The following is a 26,004-nucleotide window of genomic DNA, read 5'->3' on the forward strand; positions in this document are numbered from 1 at the left end:
CATGTGAGGTATGAGAGAGGCCAGGCAACATTTTCCGTCCCCATCTTTGTGCTTCTAATTTGTAAGACTGGACGCCATACGAATATTAGAAATTCAGAGAAAGAAGGTAAGAAAGAAAATTTTGGATTACTGGCATATACCAAAATATTCTGGGGCTAAAGAAATTATTTAGAATTCATCTTCAATTTACAACAGGTCCCATTTATATTTAAATCTATAATTTCTTAACATGCAGGGTTAAGATTTCGACAGGGCCATGATCGTTATGAAACTAACCAGGTTGTTTTTAGAGCTATAGCCAATAAACGGACGTGAAAATGACAGAAATAACCACATGAAAGTAATTAAAAAACACAGAGCCAGCTGTTTGGTGGAGTTTTTTCAATTTTCTTTTGAATTTTCAATAATGTTACTGCATCTCCTTGTAAACCTTATTGAGTTGACTACAACAGCGGTCCCCAGCCCCCGAGTTTGGTACCGGGCTGCGGGAGTTGAAGCTCGGGTGTGAAATTTATGGTTTTCAGGGTTTTTATCAGTTTTTAGTGTTGTTATTTTTTTTATCATTTTTATTATTAACTTGGTTTCCCTGGGTCTTTTCCCGTGTGTTATGATTTTTTTTTTTTTTGTATACCGGTGTTAAGAGAATTTTTATTTTAGTTAAATCATTAAAGTATAATCAAGTAGAAACAAGTATGCCTTATAATCAAGTGTTTATATATTTTCACACGGTAAAGCTTACTGTTGAAAAGAACACAATGTATTCCTTGCTTAAGTGTGTGAGATGTTTGACAAAGACAGGACATATACATGCATTCTTTACTTCAGTGTCTGCGATGTCAGATAAGCATGAATACTGCTGTGTCGTTGTTTTTCAGTTTGTGTGCAGAAGTTAGATAGCTAAGACAATGCCTGAGCTCTCCCCTCTTCAGTTGAAAGAGGAAGTATTATGTAACCCATTTTGCCTTATAAATAAAGCGAGTAAACGGTGCTCGGTGTGTTAGTCTGCTCAGAGACTCTCACCCGTGCGCACGTCTTTGAAACTCTGAGTCGGTCTGCCAGTGTCTCATTTCTCTCTTACTGTGTTTGAACAAATTGTCAACCCTTGACATTTAATTGGTCCTTCGTAGCCGGAGAACTGACTGTTATTTTAACGTCTAGTTTTCCACAGACGGTCTCCATCGGATCCTGACGTCGTGACGCCTGCGCTGGAAGAAATCTGATCAGTAAAACGAAAAACCCGGGAACGTGAATTCGATCTCCGGTCAGCGTTCGGCCTTCACGGCTCCAGGACCCGATGAGCACCGGATCTTAAAACGCAGCGCCACAGTAGAGGTGAATATGACACGCATTCCACCAAGCGCTAAAATACGTTGATATTGAGATTTTCCTTTAAGTAGTGTGTAAACCTAGGTACGCCGACAGATCTCAGTGTCCATGCGGGACTAAGAAGACGACAGGCAAGAGCGAAATTCTAGAAAAATCGCTATTAAAAGTTCCGGTCGCTCTGGGAGTGGCTGCAACGGAACAGGTTTCCGGTCACTCAAGAAGAGTGGCTGAAGGTGAAGGTGTTACACAAATAAATAGGCCTACAGAAAATCTCAATAAAAATCATAGAAACGCGCTTTGTTTGTGAGGAGTGAGTTGTTTTTACGACCCAATACGCGGTCGAACCACTTCTCAAACTGTTTTCCTGTGTACACTCACGTATTGGTAAAGGTGGAAAAAAGGGTTGTGCTTCATCACGTAAAATTGATAACCGCTCTCTCAATTAGTGGGAGAGTAGAAGGCTGTTATCGAAAACCCATTCTCACTTTTTCATGCCAAAGAAGGTGTCACAGTTCTGACGTAATTAGTTCAAAATGGGTAACTCTAAAACTAAAGTAAAATTAACAGCAGATGAAGGATGGTTGGAAAAAAACTGTCCAAATGCAGGAAGAGTCAGTGCAAATAGGTGGAGAAATCCACATAAAATTTATTGCCCAGCCTGGCAAGGCAAATGCAATCAAGAATCAATAACTGCTTTAAAGGCTGCTTTACAAAAAGAATTATTTGAGGAAAAGAGCCAAAAGAAAAAAGCAAAACGCTTAGCAGAATGGCACCTTTTCAAGGCGTGGATGGTAGAAAACGATAAACGCATTGCTAAACGTGCCCAAAAGCAGGAAACTAAAGATAAACAGAAAACTGCAGGAGAAGAAAAACCGTACCCCCCTCCTTATGCTCTTCAGCCTGCACAGCCTGCAGCAGCTGCACCTAACCTTACGTCAGCACTTCCTGTAAGCTCTCCTCACAAACCTTTTGTTTCAAATCCCTATATGGAGGCCAGACAACAACTTGATCTTATGACTAAGCATGGTCATTCCAAAAAAACAGAAATTGTAGGTCAGTTTCCAATGGTAGCCTTATCTAACCCCAGGTACGGTCAACCCACTGGTCCCCCAGACGCCCAAGGAGTCATACCAGTAGACGGTGAGCCTTTAATTTATGCATTCCGACCCTGGTCTCATAAAGACAGAGAGAATGTACTAAAAGATGTGCCACCCCTTAAAGAAGGCTTCCGGCCGTGGCGAGATGCAGTGGAATTGATCCGTCAGGGGTGGGGTTTAAATGGTCATGAGATGCATCAAGTTTTTCAAGATTTATTAGGTTTAAGTCTTCCTAGAGCTAGAGGTCAATTTACAGGAAATGATTTAAACGGTGACGTGTTGGGGCCAGACACTCCCCAATTAATACAGGAGCTTAATAACTTGTATGGCAGAATAGAAGTTATTTTAGCCCCAAGGCCAGATTATGGAAAGATAGGAGAGTGCAAACAAAAGGAAGGAGAGACAGCATCAGACTATTTGGATCGCCTACGCCCAGTTTTCAGACAAAACTCAGGGCTAAATTATGATGCCGATCCACTGTCTGCTTTTCAACAACAATTAAAAAATGCCTTCCTAAATGGTCTACTGCCTAAGATAAAAGCACATGTAGACAAACACTGGGTCACTCAAAATACAGGAACCTTGCCTGAAGCCCTACAATATGCTGAGCATGCAGTCAAAATTCAAAAACAAAAAGAAAAAACAGAAGGAGTTTTCATGATTGATCCAGAGACAGGCTTTATAGCCTTCTCAGGACAGCAACACACGGCAGGTTTTAAGCAAAGTAGGGGAAAGCAAAAAGCAGGACAAAGAAGAGATAGAAGAGATATGAGATGTTATAACTGTGGTAAAATCGGGCACTTTGCTCGAAACTGTAGAAATGTAAGCCAAGAACAGGAAGGTGGAGATGACAGGCGCAGACGCCGTGATGAATGACTAGCACAAGAAAAGGGAAGTGAAACAAGTGAAGGGGAAGTTTACAACATTGAACAACTGCTGCTAGGCTCAGAAGCAAAGCCCACCGTTATAGTGCACGTTAACGGGGTCCCAATAAAATTCCTTTGCGACACAGGTGCTTGTAAAACTGTCCTAACAGTAGAAGTCCCAAATTTAACCTCTTCAAAAGATACCTTAATCGTGAAATCAGCCTCAGGACATGTGACAAAACAGCATCTAACCGACCCCCTTTTTATGTCACATAGAGATAGTGGCCGTGCCTGCAAAAATCAGTGCATCTATGATCCATCTTGTCCACTAAATTTGTTAGGAAGAGATGCTTTAACAAAATTAAAAATAGGAGTTTTTCCTGAAGAAAGTGGCATGAAAGCCAGACTCCTACTCTCTGAAAGTCAGAGCCAAACTGAAGATATTTTTGTTTGTGAAGGTTTAGGTGAGCCAAATTATTACTGGGCCTTAGATTTACCAAAACTTGAACCATTAGAGGCCAAAGCTAATATGTACTTACCTGAGCACTCACATAGACAGGACCCAGCAAAATATCACAACACCTTGTGGTATAAATATGTCCCAGGTCCAGACAAAATTTATGATCAACAAGTGCACAGACTAGGACCGCAAAAACTAGTCCTACAACACCTGTATGTGACACAGAGTGGTAATGCAGTATGCTCAGTGTTACAGACAGATGCAGTGCAGCGCTTAAATAAGATATGCAACCCTCATGTATCTGTTGCACGCAACGACCAAACGCCTTGGTCTGAGTTAGGCACAGTGCTGAGAAATGTAGAAATGGACAGATATGACAAAATAGAGTGTGAGGACTGGCAAAAAGGCCGTAGAACTGGGTGCATGAGGCTAACGCTGTGTTGGCCGGTGACAGCCACACCAGCCACACATTTAGCCACAACAGAGCAAGATGAATGACAAGTATTAACAATTGAAGCACATCCAGAACTAGAGAAGCTGCCACAAACATTATGGTCTCAAGGACCCACGGATGTAGGCCTAATAAAAGGAGCAGATCCAGTAGTGGTGAAAACTACAACCTCATATAGGCCTGTAAAACCACAATATCCCTTGAGTGCAGAGGCAAAAGAAGGTATCAGACCAGTCATAGCAGAGATGCAAAAAGCAGGTATTCTCGTGAAAACTAATGAAGCCACGTGTAATACACCAATTTTTCCAGTAAAAAAGGCTAATACAGGAAAATATCGCTTAGTTCATGATCTAAGAGCAATAAATGAGGTAACAGAGCAAATACCTCCAGTGGTTGCAAATCCACACACAATTCTAAATCAAGTAACACCAAAAGAACGGTGGTTCTCTGTAATAGACTTGTCCAATGCCTTCTTCTCCGTACCTCTGCACCCTGACTCACAGAAGTTATTCGGATTCACCTTTGACAATCAAAAGTATACTTATACAAGGTTGCCTCAGGGATTCCAGAATAGCCCAACTCTGTATGCAGAGGCTTTGAGAAAATCAATGTCATCTTGTACGCTCCCTGCCCCAGGGCAGTTCTTGTTGTATGTAGATGATATATTGATCACAGGCCATACAAAAGATGAGTGCAAAGAAAACACATTAACAGTTTTGCAACATCTCGCAGAGCAAGGCCATAAAGTGTCACAGCATAAACTGCAATTGTGGAGCCAGGAAGTAACATACCTTGGCCACAAATTGACAGGACAAGGCAGGCAGCTGTTAGAGAGCAGAAAGATAGCAGTCCAAAATGCCCCAAAACCAGTAACTAAACAACAAATGATGAGTTTTTTAGGACTGTGCAATTTCTGTAGATGCTGGATTCCAGAATACGCATTACTAGCTCAACCACTACAGAACCTCATTTATGGTAAAGATCTAGCATTAAAAGACAAAGTACAATGGATTCCAGAAGCAGAAAAAGCTTTCGTTGATTTGAAAATAGCACTGCAGACATGTACCGTCTTAGCATTACCAGACTATGGAAAACCTTTCGTTCTCCATGTTGATGGTGCAGGAGGGTATATGAAAGCAGTCTTAACTCAAGCTTTTGGAGAAAAACAACGTCCATTAGCTTTCTACTCATGCAAACTTGACTCTGTAGCTGCTGGATTACCTACCTGTGTTCAGGCATGCGCAGCAGCAGCAGAGGCAGTTAAAAAATGTGCAGACATTGTTCTAGGACATAAATTGATCATCAAAGTCCCACATGCAGTGACCTCTATTTTGCTCCAAGCGAACCTCTCTTTCCTCACGCATGCAAGACAACTTTCTTATGTGGGGATTCTACTTACACAATCACACATAAAAATAGAGAAGTGTGGCCAGCTAAACCCAAGTACACTTTTGCCGACTTCTCTGGACGGAGAACAACACTGTTGCATTCAAAAATTAGAGGAAGATACAAAACCTCGCACTGATATATACAGCTCCCCCCAGAGCAGTTTCAGTAATGTTTTTGTGGACGGCTCAGCGTCAAAAGACATTCACGGTAGAAATTGTGTGGGTTATGCGGTCACAACTGTTGATAAAGTGATAGAAGCAAAAGCTCTCAGCTCCTCAAACTCTGCTCAAAGCGCAGAACTAACCGCAGTCATCAGAGCATGTACTTTATATAAGGGTCAAAGTGTTAATGTTTACACAGACAGTCAATATGTCTATTCAGCAGTTCATCATTTCGCTAAAATATGGCATAACAGAGGAATGACAACTTCCTCAGGCAACACAGTTCAACATGCAAACCTTCTAAAAAAGCTATTAGAAGTAATAACGTTGCCAAAAGAATTAGCACTATGCAAATGTGCAGCTCATCAAAAGGATGACACAGAAATTACGAGAGGAAATAACTTTGCTGACAAAGCAGCAAAAGCAGCTGCAGAAAAACAAATTGATGTTTTAACAACAGAAACCATAGATCTAATACCTTTAGAAATACTAGCAGATGCACAGAAAACAGCATCGCTGAGTGAACAAAAATCTTGGGTGAAAGATGGAGCAGAATTAAAAGACAACCTTATGATGTGTAATGGCAAACCAGTGCTTCCAAAATCTTTGCATAGAACTGCTGCTTTAGTGACACATGGGAAAACTCATGTGTCATCAGGAGGGATGATTAATATTCTTAATAAACAATTCTATACAAAAAATTTTGAAAGTTCAGCACAAGAGTTTATCAGAACATGTATGATTTGCCAAAGACACAACGCACAGGGAAATCTACGTCCAAAGCGAGGGCATTTCCCTATACCACCGCATCCATTTCACACTGTCCACATGGATTTCATAGAATTAAATGAATCACAATCCTCCAAATATGCACTTGTGATAATTGATGTATTTTCCAAGTGGCCAGAAATATACCCAGTGAAAAAAGCAGATGCAATATCAGTAGCAAAATGTCTATGTAATCATTTTATTCCAACGTACGGTATTCCATCTCTGATAAGATCAGACAATGGCACACATTTTGTAAATGAAGTAATAAGTAAAGTTTCTGAAGCTTTAGGCTTCAGCATAAAACATCACTGTTCTTATCATCCACAAAGTGCAGGATTAGTCGAGAGAACTAACGGCACAATTAAACAAAGGTTGAGGAAATGTATGGAAGAGACTAAAAAACCTTGGCCTGAATGTCTAAGCTTGGTTAAATTATGGATGAGAATAACTCAAGGAACAGGTGGTCTAACGCCATTTGAAATCGTACATGGCAGACATTTTCCACTCCCCATAATGAGTGAGCCAATTAATAAATCTATTGCAGAAACAACAATGGCAGAATGGATGACAAAACTATTTGAGAATAAAGAAGTGAGATTAAGCAATCAACTGCCGAGTGACTTTTCTTCAGTTTCTTGCAGGTTGAACCCCGGTGATTGGATTCTGATTAAAGTCCTCCAGCGGAAAAACTGGAGTGCTCCAAAGTGGGAAGGTCCCTTCCAGGTGCTACTTACCACACCCACAGCGTGTAAGATAGCCGAACGAGTTTCGTGGATTCATCAATCCCACGTGAAGAAAGTGTTTGCACCACAATAAGACGCCGGTTCCCCTGACTCTTACGTGAACCCCTGCTGGAGGACAGGGCTGAACGGGTTTCCCGCCCTGTGCTTCCTCGGCAGTGCTACTCACGTGGGAGCTCGGGTGTGCCTGGTCGCCCTGAAGATCAGACTGACCTATCCCACCGAAGAGCAGAACCAATAATAACACCAGGGACGCCTGAATAAAATCTCAACAAGATGACTGAGGAAAACAACCTGATAAATCCAGAAGAAGAACCAGCTTCAGAATCAATGCTAGCACCAGTTCCAGCCCCAAAGCTGTTGTGCTTGGGCGCTTGTGACATCAAACGAAAACTACTCATGTGCTACATATTCTGTCTAATGGCTATCCTCCTGATGACGACACTCTTTTGGTTGATGCCCAGTGGAACCCACAAGACAGTACCAATTATTCTCCGACCTAAGAGGTGGACCCACGACAACTCGCACCTGAAGGAGATAGACAAAGAACACAACCACCCGTGGCTGAACAATGCATGGTACCGGTATGTCCATGACAGAGTGCACAGAGAAGACAATGCCGCAAACTGCTATGTCTGCTCACATATGCCCACGACAGCACTCCATGCCACAGTGTATGGAAAACCCCCAACCAAGGCTGAAGCACTCTGCATATATGACAAAGCCATTACCGGGACCTGCTCAACACCAGGAAAACCTGTGATGGTGATAGGTGGATCCATAAAGGACCAAAACAGCAACACATGCCACAACACTACACAATATATAGTCCCACAGAGTGTAAAGTCTTTAATCTACAACATAACAAACTGCACCCACCAGTACCCAAATATAAACTACACCTGCAATGAAGCCTACTGGGTGCATATAAACGTCAGCCATAGAAAACTGAAATCATTCTCAGTTGTTTTGCCACCTGACATACAACACCCAGTGTGCTTTAACTTCACAGGAGCAACCGGACAAACAGGTACGCCCCAGGGTCTGAAGAAATTAGGACAAAACCGAAACTGCTCCATGATCCTGGCGGCACCAGATTGGGATGGCATCGGCTCATCGACAGGTACATACTGGGTACAGGGCGCAGCTTGGGCGTGTGGCCTGAAAGTCTATTTCATGCTGCCACCAAACAGCACCGGACTCTGTGCCCCTGTTCTGGTATCTGACCACACCTTTAAGATGTCAGTGAACAGCAACACCAGAGCTAAACGTAGCACAGGCCTCAAGCCCCATGATCCATATCTTGGTTCTGATGTACCAGATGACTTCAAACTCTGGACCAAGAGCCAGAAGGTAATACACGCTTTGTTTCCATGGATAGGAGTAGGGAAACACGCACTACGGATAGAAACCCTGGACTATCGTTTTGGATTATTTTTAAATGCTTCAACCCGCATTAATCAAGGACAGAATGAAGAAATTGATGCAATTCGCATCACTGTCATGCAGCACCGAGTGGCTTTAGACATCATTCTCGCAGAGAAAGGTGGTCTCTGCGTATTGTTTAACACTACATGTTGTACCTACATACCTGATAACATCCATTCATTAAACATGACAAATGCTTTGAATGTTTTGAAACAACTGAGAGACGCTCAGCAGCAGGACTACGTTACCGATACTCAAGGTTGGTGGGACTGGCTGCTGAGCGGCTCTTGGAAATCTCTACTGATTAAAGGCCTGTTGGCCCTTTTCAGTGTGATGTTACTATTTTGCCTTTTCATTGCTTGTATTATCCCATGTCTGAGAAGCATAATGACAAACATGTTCAAGCGTATGTTAGGAAACCATGTCTTGGCTCAGTCAGTTATGGAGGATCCCTATCGTCAGTATGGTATGCTGAGTGTGGGAGAGAGAGAAGAAAATCTCTATGACAATCTTGACAAGCTTGTTGTTTAATTATTTCACTGAATGACGTGCAAGTTGAAAATGTGACTAACAAGTGACTATGCATTGAGTAAAACATGTGAAATATATTAACATCAGGAGGGAATGTTAAGAGAATTTTTATTTTAGTTAAATCATTAAAGTATAATCAAGTAGAAACAAGTATGCCTTATAATCAAGTGTTTATATATTTTCACACGGTAAAGCTTACTGTTGAAAAGAACACAATGTATTCCTTGCTTAAGTGTGTGAGATGTTTGACAAAGACAGGACATATACATGCATTCTTTACTTCAGTGTCTGCGATGTCAGATAAGCATGAATACTGCTGTGTCGTTGTTTTTCAGTTTGTGTGCAGAAGTTAGATAGCTAAGACAATGCCTGAGCTCTCCCCTCTTCAGTTGAAAGAGGAAGTATTATGTAACCCATTTTGCCTTATAAATAAAGCGAGTAAACGGTGCTCGGTGTGTTAGTCTGCTCAGAGACTCTCACCCGTGCGCACGTCTTTGAAACTCTGAGTCGGTCTGCCAGTGTCTCATTTCTCTCTTACTGTGTTTGAACAAATTGTCAACCCTTGACAACCGGTACTAGTTTTATTTTGTTGCATTTATCCGCAACATCTTATGTCTGACAATGTTGTCAGACATAAACTGGTCCGTGGCACAAAAAAGGTTGGGGTCTACATCTTATTTCCAGTCATAGCTTACTCATGCTGTTCACTTTATGTCATCTTATCTTAAGCCTTGCTAATTCAATTCAGCCAGCACTTGGATGAATTCAGGAACAACCTTATTCCAACTTTATAACGCAAACGCGCAAGGTAAATTTTGTTTAATGAACACATTTGTTAATGTTACTATATGCAAAATCAAACAGTTGTACACATGATTGTTCGGGTTTGTCCATTGCAGTTTGGACAGAGTGGAATAAATTAATTGAAACAAAACTGTCAGAAAATAAATAATTATTTAGCATGAAAATCATTAAAATCACTGCCCCGAGATGAGCTGTCTGGAGCTGCAGTCATGTTATTAAGACAAAGAGTGGCTGGTTACTCACTGTGAGACTCTCTGTGTCCCTTTTAAAAAGAAATGCAGTATGGAATTAGTGGAAACCAAGCTACTGAACTGCCCAGTTTGCCAAAATTACTGCCTTAAAAAGCTTGAAAATACTTCATTGATCAATGTTTCTTTCTGTTTACTATAGTGGGACAAAAGTGCTTTGCATAAAGGAAAGTCACCAGAGGATAACAATTTCCAAGCGATTTTCAATTGTACTTATCCCTAAATTGATATGTTTGCTGTGCAGCTGTAATACTTTTGATAACACACCATAAAACCAAACTCCTGTAATCACCTAGAGCATAACGCTACGAGAAAGATCATTCCTTCTCTGAAATCGTTTTGCATTTTTTTATTTTTACATTTCAAATAACAAATTTTACAAGCATAAACGAATTTTATGCATTTTGTAGATGTAACATCATGTTGTGATCCAGGACTCTATAATATATACATTACGCAACATAGGGGTGTCTCTTTGAGAAAGCAGCACATTATCTGGTTGTAATCTTCTGGCATAGTCAAAGAATGCAAATACCAGGATGTATTTTCAAAATGTATCATTGATTTCTTAAATCAGTTTACAACAAACTGTTACTTATATCCGTTATCATTTTGTTCTCACTGTGTAGTGGGCAAGTCTTACATCTTATATCAAGGTCAATTTAGAATCACCAGTTAACCTAACCTGAAGTGATGCTGACGCTGCACTGATCTGTTTTGGTGAAAAGACAGCTGAGTGTAAAAGTGAAGGTCTTAATTTACCGGTCGATCTACGTCCCTACCCTCACCCTATGATGATGATGATGATGAAGATGACGATGATAATAATAATAATAATAATAATAATAATAATAATAATAATAATAATAATACATTTTATTTGAGGGTGCCTTTCATAAACCCAAGGTCACCTTACAAAAGAACAAAACTAATAAAAGGAGCTATAGTCATAAAATACATAAAATAAATTAAAATTGCAAAACAGAACTTGACAACAGATAAAATTAGCACTAAAGCGAATAAGCCAGTTTGAACAGATGTGTTTTGAGCTGTGACTTAAATGAGAGTCTATATTTCTTATGGCTGGAGGAAGAGAGTTCCAGAGCCGAGGAGCAGAGCGACTGAAGGCTCTGTTCCCCATAGTGATAAGATGTGCGGACGTAACAGTGAGATGAATAGCAGATGAGGATCTGAGAGGGCGGGAAACAGTGGTGATATGGAGCAGGTCACACAAATAGCAGATTTATGGATACACTTGTATGTGAGAAGTAAGATTTTAAAGTTTATCCTGGCTTCTATGGGCAACCAGTGAAGCTGCTGAAGAACTGGGGTAATGTGAGCTCTTGAAGGAGTACGAGTTATGACCTGAGCTGTAGAATTTTGAAAAAGTTGGAGTTTATGAAGGGACCGTTTAGGGAAACCAAATAAGAGGGAGTTGCAGTAATCAATACGGGACGTTATAAGACGGGACTTATTATGGGATGTCTTATGGTTATACAAGCGGCAGAAATGGGCTTCCTCCGAAGGGTGGCTGGCCTCTCCCTTAGAGATAGGGTGAGAAGTTCAGCCAATCGGGAGGGGCTCAGAGTAGAGCCAATGCTCCTCCACATCGAAAGGAGCCAGTTGAAGTGGTTTGGGTATCTGACAAGGCTGCCTCCTGGGTGAGGTGTCCCACTGGGAGGAGGCCCTGGGACAGACCCAGGACACGCTGGAGAGATTATATCTCTCGGCTGGCCTGGGAATGCCTTGATGTCTGCTGCAAAGAAAAAAAAAGCTTTTCCTTAACAACTATATAAGGTGTGAATTGTTTAAATGGAGACTGTCACTTTGATTGACAGGTGTACTGACAGAGTCAGCTGTTGCTGATGGTTGTCTTCTTGGCCTCATCTCCGCTAATTTAAGTCACAGATTTGTGCGATCTTAGGGCCTTTTACAGTGTTTCAGTTTGTGTGTATTTTGATATTTTATTAACCTGCAATATTGGGAGCTGCATGTGCACAATTTGTAGATACAGTTTGCTAACAAAGTTTGCTAGTGTTAGCTGATAATTTAGCCTTCCAATATTGTCTCTTCTGGCTCAAAATGAAGAACATGGCTGCAAGCAAAAGTATAACAATGAGTCTCCAAAGTGGAAAAAACAGAAACCAGTGAATTATATTTTGTATGGTCCTAATTTACTTTTTTTTTTTTTGTTTAAATTGCTAGCTTCCCATTTTTGGTGTTTGAACATAATTTATATTGGAATATGGAACGGCCGTTTTGCACTTGTTTTCTGACTCAGTAATGCCGTCAAAATAATTACATGTCAATATGTTCTTTGCCAAAAGCACAGAGTAATTACTTTCCTCACATTTAGTCAGGGTTCCTGTCTCCAAACAACTGAAGCCAGCATGTATGAAAATCAGTTGACCTAGCACTGGTTGTTTATGTATTTACATGCTGTGCTGCTCTGAAGACAGGAACATGCAACATATTTCTACACATTACTGTGTTTTTCAGTCCATTATTGCTTGTCATTGCTACTGCTACTTTGCAATGCACACCCTGAGACACCCATAGTTACCAACATATAGTTGACTTGTAAAACAAATCTTTGGAGGGACTTTTGGCAGCACTGTATTACAAGACACACTCATATTGTTTATATTACAATTGCTCATTCCAGTGTCTATATAAAATACACCAAAAGCACGTTGACAAGTTTTAAGGAGTTCGCCCATGCTACATGCTACTAAAGGATCTGGAGCAGATGATTTGACGGACTAAACTCTGCATGTCATTAAATTCCAAACATTTCCAAGTGTAAGGGAAATGGAAGCGACCAGTGCCGAACAATCATGCTTTGGGGAAAAAAGAAATATTCTAAAAATCAAGTCACTGCTGCAGCTGTAATCAATGATACAGTAGCACAGAATGAGAGAGATGGATTGGACAGTAGGAGCACTGTCTGTTCTGTCCTTCCTCACAGCAATTTGATGATTCTCATATGGCACTGCACAGATTTAGATCTTACTGGGATGCCGCAGTAACAGCTGCAAGTGGGTAGAAATAAGCCAATTTACTACCAGATGAAAAAGCTGACAGCCACAATGTGGACCATACTCAGTTAGAGTGACAAAATGTCGCAAAGCTAGACTTAACAGATAAAACAACTTCAGAAAGTTGAATTTTCAATTTCATTTTCAACAGATTCAACTAAAAAGTAGGTCCTGTAAAAAACATGTAATATTCAAATTCACCTGGCAAACCACATTGGACATCTTCAGATACCCATAATGTCATGTTTTGTTTAAAAACAGCATAGCAATATATGTGTAATCAAAGTGGCAGGGGCTGATAATCTAATGAAAAGTTGGGGCACTGGTTAGCATTGTTGCTTCATATCAAGAAGTTTCTCGGTATCGTTTATTCTTGCTTTCTGTGTTGTCTCCTTTTCTTTGTGGATACTCTCTTTGTATCTTCAGCATTTAATCTGTAAACCAAAGTCAGTGGTTCTTCTACAAGACCATACATGCAGCTGAGATTGTTTCATACTTACAATAATTTATGTTTTAAATGTTTATTAAGAGGTTACATACTCATAGATAATATTTCAATAAATGATATTCAAATAATGTCTAGGTAGATGTGTCTGTGGATGTTCTCAGTCTCCAGGTCATGATAGTCTAAAGAGTTTGGAAAGAAAAGCGTCTGGACTTCTTTAAGTTGCTTGAAGACGTTTCACTTCTCATCCGAGAAACTTCCTCAGTTCTACGGTCAAATGGTGGAGAGTCCCAGATTTAAGTCCAAGGGAGTGTCCCCAAGTGTCATGTAACCCCTGTTGATCCTCTGCCTAATCACATGAGTCAAGGTGTGAAAACGGGTGTAGTTCATAATCAGCCAAGGTTTCAGGTGAATCCGCTGTGAAACCTAGCCCCACCCTATCATGTGATTTCCTGAGGTCACACCCGTCCTGAGGTCCTGAGGTGACCTACACTAAGATGCAGAATCCAAGTCATTTATTAAAACTATCTTTGCAGAGACAAGACGCAGACTTTGCAGGCAGGTTATTTTGAATAACAACTTGTTGCATGGGGAAATTGTATTATAATCTTTGTAAGAAGAGGTACTAAAGTTGGAACCTGGAATATGGAAAAATACATTTATACATTTGTATGTCTACATTTTCATTAAACGTCATTGATAGCTGTAAACTGTAATAAAGCTGTCTGTACGCTTTAGTCAAAGAGTCTTTTGAGATCCATCTGTAAATAGAGTGAATTAGTCAGAGACTGACTAAAAAATCCTTTTTTTCATCGCTTTGTGTGTCGAGTGTCTTTTGTGTGTTCATTTGTTTGTGCATCTAAACTCATTCATATCCCCTTTGGCCTTTTAATATAATGTTCAACACAACAGAGTGTCTGCTGGCTCTGCTTAGTGTTCTTACATTTCTTTGCCATGCTGGCACGGAAAATTGCTGCCTGGAGCACACCAGCACACCAGTCCTGTTTTATATGACAAATCTGTATGTGGCATATTGATACTTCCTAAATACAGTCATTTAGAAACATTCACATTTCCTGTATGTTCTCAATGTGTCATACAAGGGCAATTCAACTAGTGGGTCCAAGGTCCTGGTCAAACCGGGAGAATATACGTAAAAGTATTTTGTAAAACAAACAAAAAATTCTAGGTTTGATTTTTTTACTTTTTAGACTTTATTATGTTTATTTTTAAACTTTGCCACATCTGAAGTAAGAATACTGTTTTGTTACCAGCATGAAATAAAAGCAGGCATTATTGACGTCGCTTGAAAACAACATTCACTTTCACATCTGTCTGAAGTAGCAGGGCCTTTTTTCACCAGCTGGTCTAAAGGTTCTCTAGGTGGCCTTGTTAATTCATTACCAGCACAGGAGGAGTATTTCAAGCCATATAATGCAAATAATGCAGTTTAACCAGGTAAAGTTTTTCTACAGTGAGGACATACAGATAATGTAGGATCCTTGCTTCTTACTCCACTTATATAATATTACAAGGACCTGTGAAAACAGCAGATGGCATTTTTGATCTTTGAATGACAACATTCGTTAAGGAAGTGACCATGGCAGCAGGGCCAACTTGACTAAAGCAGTTGACCTGTGGGTTTATACTCCATATATTTCTCACTTCTAACAAGACACTGGGCATCTGGTGATAACAAAACATCAACTGTAAACACTGATGTTAGAAACTTGAAGACAGCTGGCATTTGCACACTTGGACGCCCACTGGAGAGACCCAGTACTTTACTGCTTATCAAAGAAATTTAGATAGATAGATAGATAGATAGATAGATAGATAGATAGATAGATAGATAGATAGATAGATAGATAGATAATTTTTTCGATGTCAGATTCCTGATCAGAGATTTTTTTCTTAATTATTTTTATTACATTTCTCCCAAATATCAAAATTACAGAACTAGAAAGCAAAAGGCTTTTAGCAGACTCTAGTGGAAAAGTGGAATCTTTAATTATAGGGAGCTTATCTTTTACAGTCATTCAGATGAGGGTAAGTAAACCAAGCTGACATCATTGCATAGCCTCATTAAAGAGGAAGTTAAGATTCAGAGTTTAGTCCACTCCAGTCTTAGCTAGTACACAAAGTTACAAGCCCATGACCTTTAGGTGTCTCATTTATAATTAATGTCTACCTCACTGCGTGTCTGCTCCAGTAAAATTTTGGAGACGTTACACTCATGATTAATTATAAAACTGTTATCCCATAGAAGTTCGGGGTCAGAGTGGTTGAACAAGCAATGGAGAGCAGTTGGTGCATTTGATGGCATAAGAGGTTTAAAGAAAAGTAGCTGACTAGAATCATGTTTAATTATTTCCATTTCAAACAATGTTTTGATAATTATTCCAATTGAATGGCTCTGCATAGTATACAAACATGGCTGGAGGTGAAAGAACATCCCAACATCCTGAACCTCATCTCAAAAACACTAACAGTGCCTGACCCAAATCAAATTCAGCTCTTTGTATTTTGTCTGTATCCAAATGCAATACTGTGACTATGACTATGAGGTTTATTTTGACGGAGCTGAAAAGACTGTTTTTAACAATCTAGAAATACCAGATTGTGTATTTAATGATGGTTATACACTATTGTTTGCCAGCATGTTAAAAACTCTATTGTAGTGAAAATGCCTGATGTTTTGATCAACAACAACAGTTTCAGTGAGATTATGTGAAGAGCTTCAGTATATATGAAAAAAGAAAATCCTCCATCACATAGCTTAACCTCAGAATCACTCTTTTACTAAAGGCTTGGTACAACTCTACCAGCATGTCCACATGGGCCCTACATAGATAATTAAGAGCAAACTGTCTGCTTTGTCTTTATAGATGCCTACCTGTGCGGTTTCTTAATAGGGTCAAGAGGTTAAAGGAGCAGGGATGTTATCAGCAAACTCTCCTCGGGGGGAATTCTGTCTTTTAATACTGTCCTTTGCCCAAACTGTAAAAGGAAAGACACCTTATCCCCTCAGTGCTTTCTCTGTTGTCCATATTTAGAGCTTATACAACAGAACCCTGTTAGCACTGCCCATGCTTCCTTCTGATCTTCTGTCAGCACCCAGATAATACAGGCTGCCGGGAACTGTTGTGTTTAACCTGTGCATGTTAACATCACTGAGTACACCATCTGCATCAGCACTTCACTGAAATGTCAGGGGAGCTCACTGTGTTTGCTGTCACCACGGAGCTCAGACAAAATTCGAAGAACACACACACAGAGACACACACAAACAGACAGCAATGACAGCTGAAAGAACAAAGATACAGAGCCTTTGGTTTGCTTAAGAGCAAAGGTTATAAGCTGATGGAAGTACAAGTGTGTGCGCGCTGACATTTTCTGATGCTGTAGTTGTTTTGATGCAAAAGGACAGTCAAATTACACATGCATACATGTATACGAGTGTGTGTGTGTGTGTGTGTGTGTGTGTGTGTGTGTGTGTGTGTGTGTGTGTGTGTGTGTGTGTGTGTGTGTGGCTGTAACTCTAGTGTATTCTCAATCTTTTGACAGTTGCAGATAAAAAAAGATACATAAATATAGATTTCTCAAAATTGATTGCCATATATGGCCCAAATTCCTTAGTGTTACAGGTGCTTTTACACAAGCATCAGCAAATCAATCAACAAAAGACTAGAAAATAAGAAACAAGACTGCCATCAACTGTGGGTGAAATGCATTCCAACCCCCCAAAAGTAAATATCAATCATTCTAATATTAAAAAAAAAGAATCACCTTCCCAGTGCCAGGTGCATGTGTGACAGTGCATGTGCATATCAGTAGAAGTGCCTCTTGCCAGCAGGCAAGACAGGCAACTGCTCAGGCAAGAACGTACAACAGTGACAATGTGCAAAGGTATGCAATGACAATAGGAGATTCCTGACCTCCCTGTGGGGTCCCCACACAACTCCACTCACTCCTATTGCAAGTGACGTGGATGATTCTGTTTAAAGGACAACAAGGAAAGCCACTGGGAGTCTAAAAAGAAAGAAGGGGTGGGGTGTAGTGAGGTGAGCAGATACCATACTTTAACTGTGGGGGGGGAGACGTTTGACTGCAGTATCGCCACTCTATGTTGTTCTCTATTGACACCCACAAACTCTTCAAACACAAGTCTTCTCACATTTAATTTGACCACAGTGCAACATAAACACAAACTCACATGCAAACTGTCACACCTCATTAGCACAAGCATTAGTCATGTCTTACCTGCCGGATGAAGCGGGTCCCGAAACAGGAGCGAAGCAACCGGAAAATAAGTAAATGAATACAAACGAGATGAAATTCAACAAAGTAAAACAAATGATGATATTTAAAAAATGAGAGAGAAAGAGAAGAGATAGAATCATATATCTGCACAAACACACAGTCACACCGTCAGGTTCTACTCATTGTGTTGAGCATGGGTACTTTGTTTTTAAAAAAATCATTGGTATAAACTTACTGGAGATGAAAGGGAATTTAAAGCAAGACAATTAAGAAATGCCTTTTAACACTGACAGTTTATAAAGTAGTTTAAAATCAGCATTCTAACTGGATTTCATCTCTGTCAGTCTAGCTGCTAGAAACGTATCTCTGGTATTCTTTGTTGTTTACTAATTAGCTTATTTCTCCAGCAGGAGCAGAGCCTTGATAGACTCTGATCTACGCCAGGCTATCTGTGTAAAGTCTGCCTGGCATGGAAGCATTAGAGAGGCTGGCCCGAGGTCAGGTTTGAGATGAGAAGAGGAAGGCTTAGCTATATTAACAGATGGAGTCTGAACAGATCAGTTTTTAGTTCTCAGTGGACAGCAGAGATGAGAGCTAAATACTGGAATTTACAGACAAGCTTTAATGTTCACATTGCTGCAGCTCATCGGTATATATATATCTACAGCGGTATCCGTATTTTGTTATCTTCTTTTTCAATAAAAGGACTGACAGAAATCACAATGGACTTCAAAAATTGTTCCCAAAAGAGACATGAAGACTTGAGAAAGCATACACTGACAGCACATTATGTACCAAAATGCCTCAGAGGATTCAGAAAACATGGACAACAACTCTTGAAAAATGTTATCATTGTGAAGGAGAGAGAAAAAAAGGAGTCATGAAGAAGAACACTGGAACCACTTTCGACTGAAATTGATTTCTTCTGTTATTTTTCTCCACACATTATACCTCTTTGTGTATTTTGAGTCTCAGGCATTTTGAAGATACTGAAGAGAAAAAAAAGAATGCTGAAGATATCTGGTATGAAAGGCTGAAAATCTGGCTTGTAACAGAACTCATGAAAAGAAAACTTGTTAAGAAGACATTAGATAGAGAAAGGGGGAATAGGGTGAAATATACCAAAGGATGAATAATATGAGTTTCTTTGAAACTGGTCAACAACAGGATGAAAGTAAATGAAAGAAGATCCCTAGTGCTTTTGCTCTTCTGTCAATAATCACATTAGTGATAGATTACTCTATGTGTGCAGTTTCCTGTGTACAGTGATATGCATGAGTCTATGGGATTTGTTCCTGGAAATCATGCCCAGTTATTCCCTGACACTGGGAAATGCAGTTTTTATCATTTTATGGCCAAATGTGAACATTGTATTAGAGAAATACTTGTATGGGTCATATATATGCTTATGCTTGACTCATTTATTGGTGTCGTATTACAAGCACTGGCCAGGTATGACAGATAGATAGAAGTGGCATCAGTTTAGGGTAAGGGTATGGGATATTAACTAGTGTCCCTCTCTCACCCCAACCGGTCGCAGCAGATGGCCCCGCCCCTCCCTGAGCCTGGTTCTGCTGGAGGTTTCTTCCTGTTAAAAGGGAGTTTTTCCTTCCCACTGTCGCCAAAGTGCTTGCTCATAGAGGGGCATATGATTGTTGGGTTTTTCTCTGTATGTATTATTGTAGGGTCTGCCTTACAATATAAACCACCTTGAGTCGACTGTTATTGTGATTTGCCACTGTATAAATAAAATTGAATTGCATAAGCTGGAGTCTTTCATTCTTTAGAAAGACATTTTCAGTCTTTCATTATGATGAGTAAGCTTATTATAAAACTAGTGTCACAGTGTACACAGGACGGAGTAACAGAGTGAGCGGAAGGCACAAAGAGCCTCAATCGCAGATATCTTTTTTGATCAACAGGATTTTAAAGCTGCTGCTTTTGGAACTAAAAGCCAAGAACGAAATCTTCATTTATCCAGCAAACAGGAGCCAGCCCAAACAGCCTAGCCTAGCTTCAGGACACAGGATGACATGAGACACTTTATGATAAGGATATTAGGAAAATAATGGGAGTAATCAATATCTTACAAGGCTGCGTCGTCATTGGCTGAATGTTCCTGTAAAATGGATCAGATAAGTAGAGACTTTTCATCACGGTCGTACAATGATTAACCTAAAAGCTTGTGTAAAGCCAGTGTGTACACCAGAGTTAAAATAGCCAATCCAAATCTAAAGGATTTTCTGAGGTCTTCTTGCTTTGCTGAGTTTTAAACACTCAGAGCACGTTAAGGAAAATTATATAGTCCATCAAAGGAAGTTTTCAAAACTTTGAATCACAAATGTTGGCAGTGAAAACTGCTGTGAGAAGTTTCTTCTCTATAAAACTGACCTCATGAGCTGATGAACCCTTTCACACAAAATTCAAACACACAGTCGACTGCTGGCCTTTTCTCTTGCTCAAGGCTCAGTACATGAAAAAGATCCCATGGTCAGGCAGATTATTGAAATCGAATCTCCCTTTAAAGAAACCATTTATCCATCCTTATCAAAAAACATGCTTGCACTTCTGCACTGTCTTGATTTTAAAGTGATGATTTCTAAATGCATCTACAAAACAACTTTGTGTCCAAAACTGTCACAGCTGTGTTGCCTTGTGCAATTTTTTCAAGTGTTTGGGCTTTTATCTGTCATCTTTTGTGCAAGTTTTAATCTGATCTTCTGTCTGCATGACTGAAAACACAGCTCTGCTAGTAAAGGACTGATCCAATGTAATAATGAGTTGAAACACTGTAGGACTACACCCAAACAACCAGCAGTCATGATTTAGTTCTGAGTTGCCCACTGTTTGCATTGAAGGTGTTGTTACGCTTAAAAATAAGCGAAGGTGTCTTCATTAGAGGAGTCTGCTGAGCTTTTCACAAATGCTAAAAAAAGGAAAAAAAAAGTTAATTCTGTACCAGTGTTAAACTGCATCAGCAGGCTATCATCATCCTGGAAACTGCAATCAGTTCGTATTCAGGCCAGTGGTTTTAAAGTAATGGCAGAAACCAGACCAAGAAAATAGAAACTATTAGTAAACAGAGCAGGAGGCATTCGTGACAGCAGGACAAATCTAACAGACAGCAGTTGAAACAGCACTACAGATATTCACAAGCCGAGAACAGCATTAGCAATGAAAAGCTCAGCTCAACACAACAAAAGACCACTCAGTCACAGTTGAAGGACTTGTTTAAAAATCGAAGTATCTGGTTAAAATGTCGAAGATGGAGCAAAACCAAAGATGCCGATAAAAATAAGAGAGCAACATTTTTAAGAAGACGATAAATCTTTTCGGGTAATCTCTTTCTGTAGCTATTTTTCTTCCTGCATCTTTTCAGTAGTCTGAATAGACATACGGATATTAGCCACTACAATACAGGAGGAATTATAGAAGGAACCCCATTAAAGGCACATGTGTTTGCAGCTGTGTTCTAATGCCTTGTAGAGCATTTAAACTTTATTCTCCCAATGGTGCATTTTAAAAAATGGCTCATTTTCAAGTCAGATTAGTTTTATTTTTATAAACCTTGATCAAGACTGTATTCATTGCAAGACATTCGGCTAAGTGAGCTGCGATCAAGAATTTGATTTTACTTTTGTATTTAACTTTATTTAAGCAGGAAAAATAAAGTGAGATTAAAAAAAATCTGTAGTACAGCCATAAGGTGCATAAAGTAGTGGTAGAGGTGGGACCAAGTCATTGTTTTGCAAGTCTCAAGTAAGTCTCAAGTCTTTATCCTCAAGTCTCAAGTCAAGTCTCAAGTAATGTCAGGCAAGTCAGAGTCGAGTCTCAAGTCACTGGTGTAAAAGTCCGAGTCAAGTCACAAGTCTGAAACTTTGAATTTCAAGTCCTTTCGAGTCTTTAAAAAAAACAAACGAAAAAATAATGTTGCAGTTATGCTAAATGTAAATATTAGAACATGTAATCTTAAATCTGTGTTTTTCTCAACACATGACAAAATAGTGAACTTAGAAAATATACACAAATTGTGAAATTGCACCTCTTTAAAATGCAGCTCAATTAAACCTAGCTCCAAGAATAATTTTCACCAACAGTTCTGAGATAAGCTGCATGTTATTCTTGGATGTGGTTGTAGGACCAGCTTTAAAATCGCAGGACAAAAATATCATACACATAAAAAAAAACTGTATCACCAACGTAGCCTGGACAACATTTGCTAGTTAGATGAAGTCAGCTATCTCATCTTAGCATATTTATATGCATATTTATAATCATACGGTTCTTGGAGTGAGTGCATACACTCATGAAGTTTAGTAACTTCAGGTCACTGCAACAAGCCCAGGTACAGTTTACCGCCGGATGGGTACAGGACCTTGAAATGCACCGTGTAGAACGAAAGACCATCGTACATATCATAAGTTTACCAGTCTCACAAATTGTTGTCATAAATACACATTCGTTAACCGTTTATTAATAGGACCTTTGAGCTCAACGGTAATTAATTAGCAGTGGAAATAATTTCTGGTAGCATCACAGAAATTATTTCCACTGCAGTGACAATAATACTGTATGCTGTAATCGTACTGGGCAATTAGTGATACAAAAAACCTGTTTTATCCTGTGAATAAAAGTATATGTTTTTGTCAATGTACCATAATAACAGAAGCGAAACGCAATATTGTGTCAGGACAATTCACTATTTATGCACAATAAATAAAGGAGCATAGCGCGACAATTTCTGTTCAGCGCCAGACTTGCTTGTAACCTATATCACCAATTATGTTATGAAAATGACGTATTAACTACTAAAAAACACTGACCTTCGTGTAAATGCTTGGAGCAGACTAACCTGTGAGCTGGAGTGTTCTGGGACGTTATATTTGGTCTTTGAATGGCTGCAATCCAGGCCATCCGTCGCGTCTTTGTTACTTCGGAAACATGGCTCAAACAATTTCTCTTCAATGACGTAATCCGATAACAACCGATCTCTTTACCCGTCGGCTTCCCGTGGCTGTCATGCGACCGGCTATTGCAGTTAATAATACAACAGCTTCTTGACATTTTTGTGTTTCTTTTTATCGCTGTGTAACTGATTTTAATTGAAAGCCTGCGTGCGCTAGTACCGCTTGCCACGAGTTCCCAGAATCCTTTGCGGTTCTACCCGTGAATGACGTCACATTTTCAATCTCTATATAATATGCATGTTAAATTTTATATTTGGGGTAAAATATCAAGTCTTTTCAAGTAAACCGGTTCAAGTCCAATTCAAGTCCCAAGTCATTGGTGTAAAAGTCCAAGTCAAGTCACAAGTCTTAGAACATTTTTTCAAGTCAAGTCTAAAGTCATAAAATTAATGACTCGAGTCTGACTCGAGTCCAAGTCATGTGACTCGAGTCCACACCTCTGAGTAGTGGCACACACACACAAATCCAAATTCAAGACTGTACATCGTTGGAGAGAGAACTCTATTTGACAGATACCTACGAGTAAGCGCCTGATGACAGCGGGGGGAGAAGTCCTCCCTGCAATAGATTAGCTGCGTGATGTCAAATCAGATCTTATCACGTTGACATGAGAGAGCGGTGGAAAAAATATCACGCCGGGTTAGTAAAATATATTTACATTTTGAGCTCTACGTCAGCTCTATATCATAATTTGACTGTGTTCTGAACAACTCGTATTCAAGCCAAGATGAAAGTTTAGTGTTACTAATGTAAAAGATTATTTATCATAACAGGGTGCACATATTCTGATGCTAATCTTCTTTTTCATGTGTTGGAGAATCTGGATCTGCCCCGCAAATGTGGTTTGGGAGATTCATACAGTCAGGTCCATAATAAATAGGTAATGACACAAATTTGGTAATATTGTCTATTTACACCACCAAACTTGCTTTTAAACCAACAAAATTAAGATGCAGCTGTTGTGAAGTCTTTGACAACAGGACTGTATTAACTGTTTAAGAATTACAGTTGTTTTTACACAGTCCCACTTTTCCAGAAACTCAAAAGTAGTTAAATAAATTATGATGATTGTAAATATAATGACTTTTTCTTTTGTTTTTCTGTGATGACCCACTATATTTGTCTTTTGTTTCCAGGCCATTCAACACTGTGGAGCTGGCCAGTGCATCACAGAGGCCTTCTGGTTAGTTTAGCTGACATTTTGCATCATAGAACTGGCCTGACATCAGTGTTCGTTATTTTTATTAATAAAATGTGATGAATCTCTGCTGCTTTCACTAGACTGCATCACTTATGTATTATTTTCCAGAAATAACTACAGAGATAAGTTTTAAGTAAACAAGTTCAGTCTCCACTAATACACAGATCAGAGGCAAAGTGTGGAGGAGCAGGCAGGGCTCTACCTGAGAGCTTTGATATGCACACAAGCCAGGAGAAGGAAGATGAGAAACCAAAATCAAACACTAAGCAGAGGCGCTCTACTCACAACAGCTGATTCAAGGAACTGCTCCATGAATAAGTGTAGATATCATCAACACACATCAGGCTTCCACCTTAGTCTTTGTATCTCTCTCCCTGCTTTCAGAAATATATCTGAATTTGAGATCAAATCCAAAGACACATCAGAAATGATAAAAGTGTTAGCTGATGTTGCCGCACAGTGAAAACTTTATGTGTCAAAATCAAACACTTCTAATCCATCCATCCATCCATCCATCCAACCATGTTTTACCTCCCTCCCTGATACCACTTCAAACTATTTTAGGGGAAGCCTTAAACTTTTCTAAGCTACTCAGGAGATAAAACTGCCCCATGCCCAAAAAACATTTCTTTAGAAGCAGAATCATACACAGACACCTCAACCGTTTCACCTGGTTGACTATTCTCAATTTTTATTTCCAATACCACTGCAGTGCTACTACTGGGTTTAAAATAGAAGAAAAAAGGAAACTGAGTTGTTTGACAATCCAGCTCATAACAGCAGAGTGCAAGATGAAAGCCATAACCAAGCGGCCGGCATACAGAAACATCTGAGTCGAGTATAACCTGGAAGTTCTGAGGTCAAAATGGGAGACGCCCCCTAGGGTGGTGGAGAATGACCGAGCTAAGATCCTGTGGGACTTCCAGATACAGATGGTGTGGAGATCAGGGAAATTATTTTACTGCTATTGTCCAGATTAATAATATAATTTACAGTATTGATATTGCATTCAGATGTTTAAACAGTGTGTGTCTTTCAGAAAGACTAAAGCCACAGGCTGACAGGAAATTGCAGGTTTGCAGAGTGTTCCTTTTGCAGAACTGAAACCGAAAGCAGAGTCTAAGGGCAGGTTATTCTGAGGATTACATGTAAGGATGAGCCTCTGTTCTGGTGAAAGGTTGACAGGAAACATCTGCCATGAAGATAGAGACAATGTTCCTTTTCAAACTGTGTTAAAAGTCATTGTGGTTTTGAATTGACGTATGCATATATTGTATCTGATGACGCATGAGGGGGCGTCATTAAATTCAAACCCTGATGATATAAAAAATCTGTTTATGCTTTGAGTAATCGAAGATCAGCCCTGTCTGCGAACGGATTTCATTAAAATCAATTGTTTGACCAAGCTCTTGTTGGACCATGGTTGTTTTTACTCTCCTTCCTCAATATTTGAACCTTAACATTTGGGGGCTTCGTCCGGTGGTTGAGGAGGGAGAGAGTTGGAGGTGTAGACGGTGAAATTCGGTGGTCCGTGGTGGTCAGACAGACAGGCGTGAGACCCAGCAACCAAACTGAGTGGATAGGCGCCTTTATAAAAGAGGTAGGCACAGGCCTGTTGATTTTATCCGAAGTGTGCTGAATTGGATGATGAAATTAAATGTCTATTCAGTAAAAGTTGCCGGTAAATGTCTGTTTTGATTTTGATGAAAATCTCATGACAGTACTGAGGATTTAAATGATTGAATGCGGTTGGACCGCTGAAGGATTTAATACGGTTGGACCGTGTAAAGCAGTTGGACTGCTGAGTGATTTTAGTAT

The 26,004-nt window shown here is 39.7% G+C and overlaps 1 protein-coding gene across 2 annotated transcripts; it reads left to right on the plus strand.

The window, feature by feature from the left end:
* The first annotated feature begins 982 nt into the window (after positions 1 to 982).
* Positions 983 to 9,726, plus strand: LOC146653702 (uncharacterized). Of its 2 annotated transcripts, none has more exons than XM_085429206.1 (2): positions 983 to 1,332; positions 7,153 to 9,726. In XM_085429206.1, exon 2 carries the CDS (start codon positions 7,538 to 7,540, stop codon positions 9,218 to 9,220), a length of 1,683 nt encoding a protein of 560 aa, XP_085285332.1. In that variant the 5' UTR covers positions 983 to 1,332; positions 7,153 to 7,537; the 3' UTR covers positions 9,221 to 9,726. The 2 variants fall into 2 exon arrangements, with proteins under 2 accessions (XP_085285332.1, XP_085285333.1); XM_085429207.1 differs by having other exon boundaries at positions 7,163 to 9,726.
* The last annotated feature ends 16,278 nt before the right edge of the window (positions 9,727 to 26,004 follow it).

This window comes from Rhamphochromis longiceps, linkage group LG14 (assembly GCF_057381845.1).
Source record: "Rhamphochromis longiceps isolate RC_006_pf linkage group LG14, R_longiceps_female_GT1.1, whole genome shotgun sequence".
NCBI lineage: Eukaryota > Metazoa > Chordata > Actinopteri > Cichliformes > Cichlidae > Rhamphochromis > Rhamphochromis longiceps.

Coding starts and splice junctions, on each gene's coding strand:
- LOC146653702 (XM_085429206.1), top strand. CDS start 7,538: ATGACTGAGGAAAACAACCTGATAAATCCAGAAGAAGAACCAGCTTCA.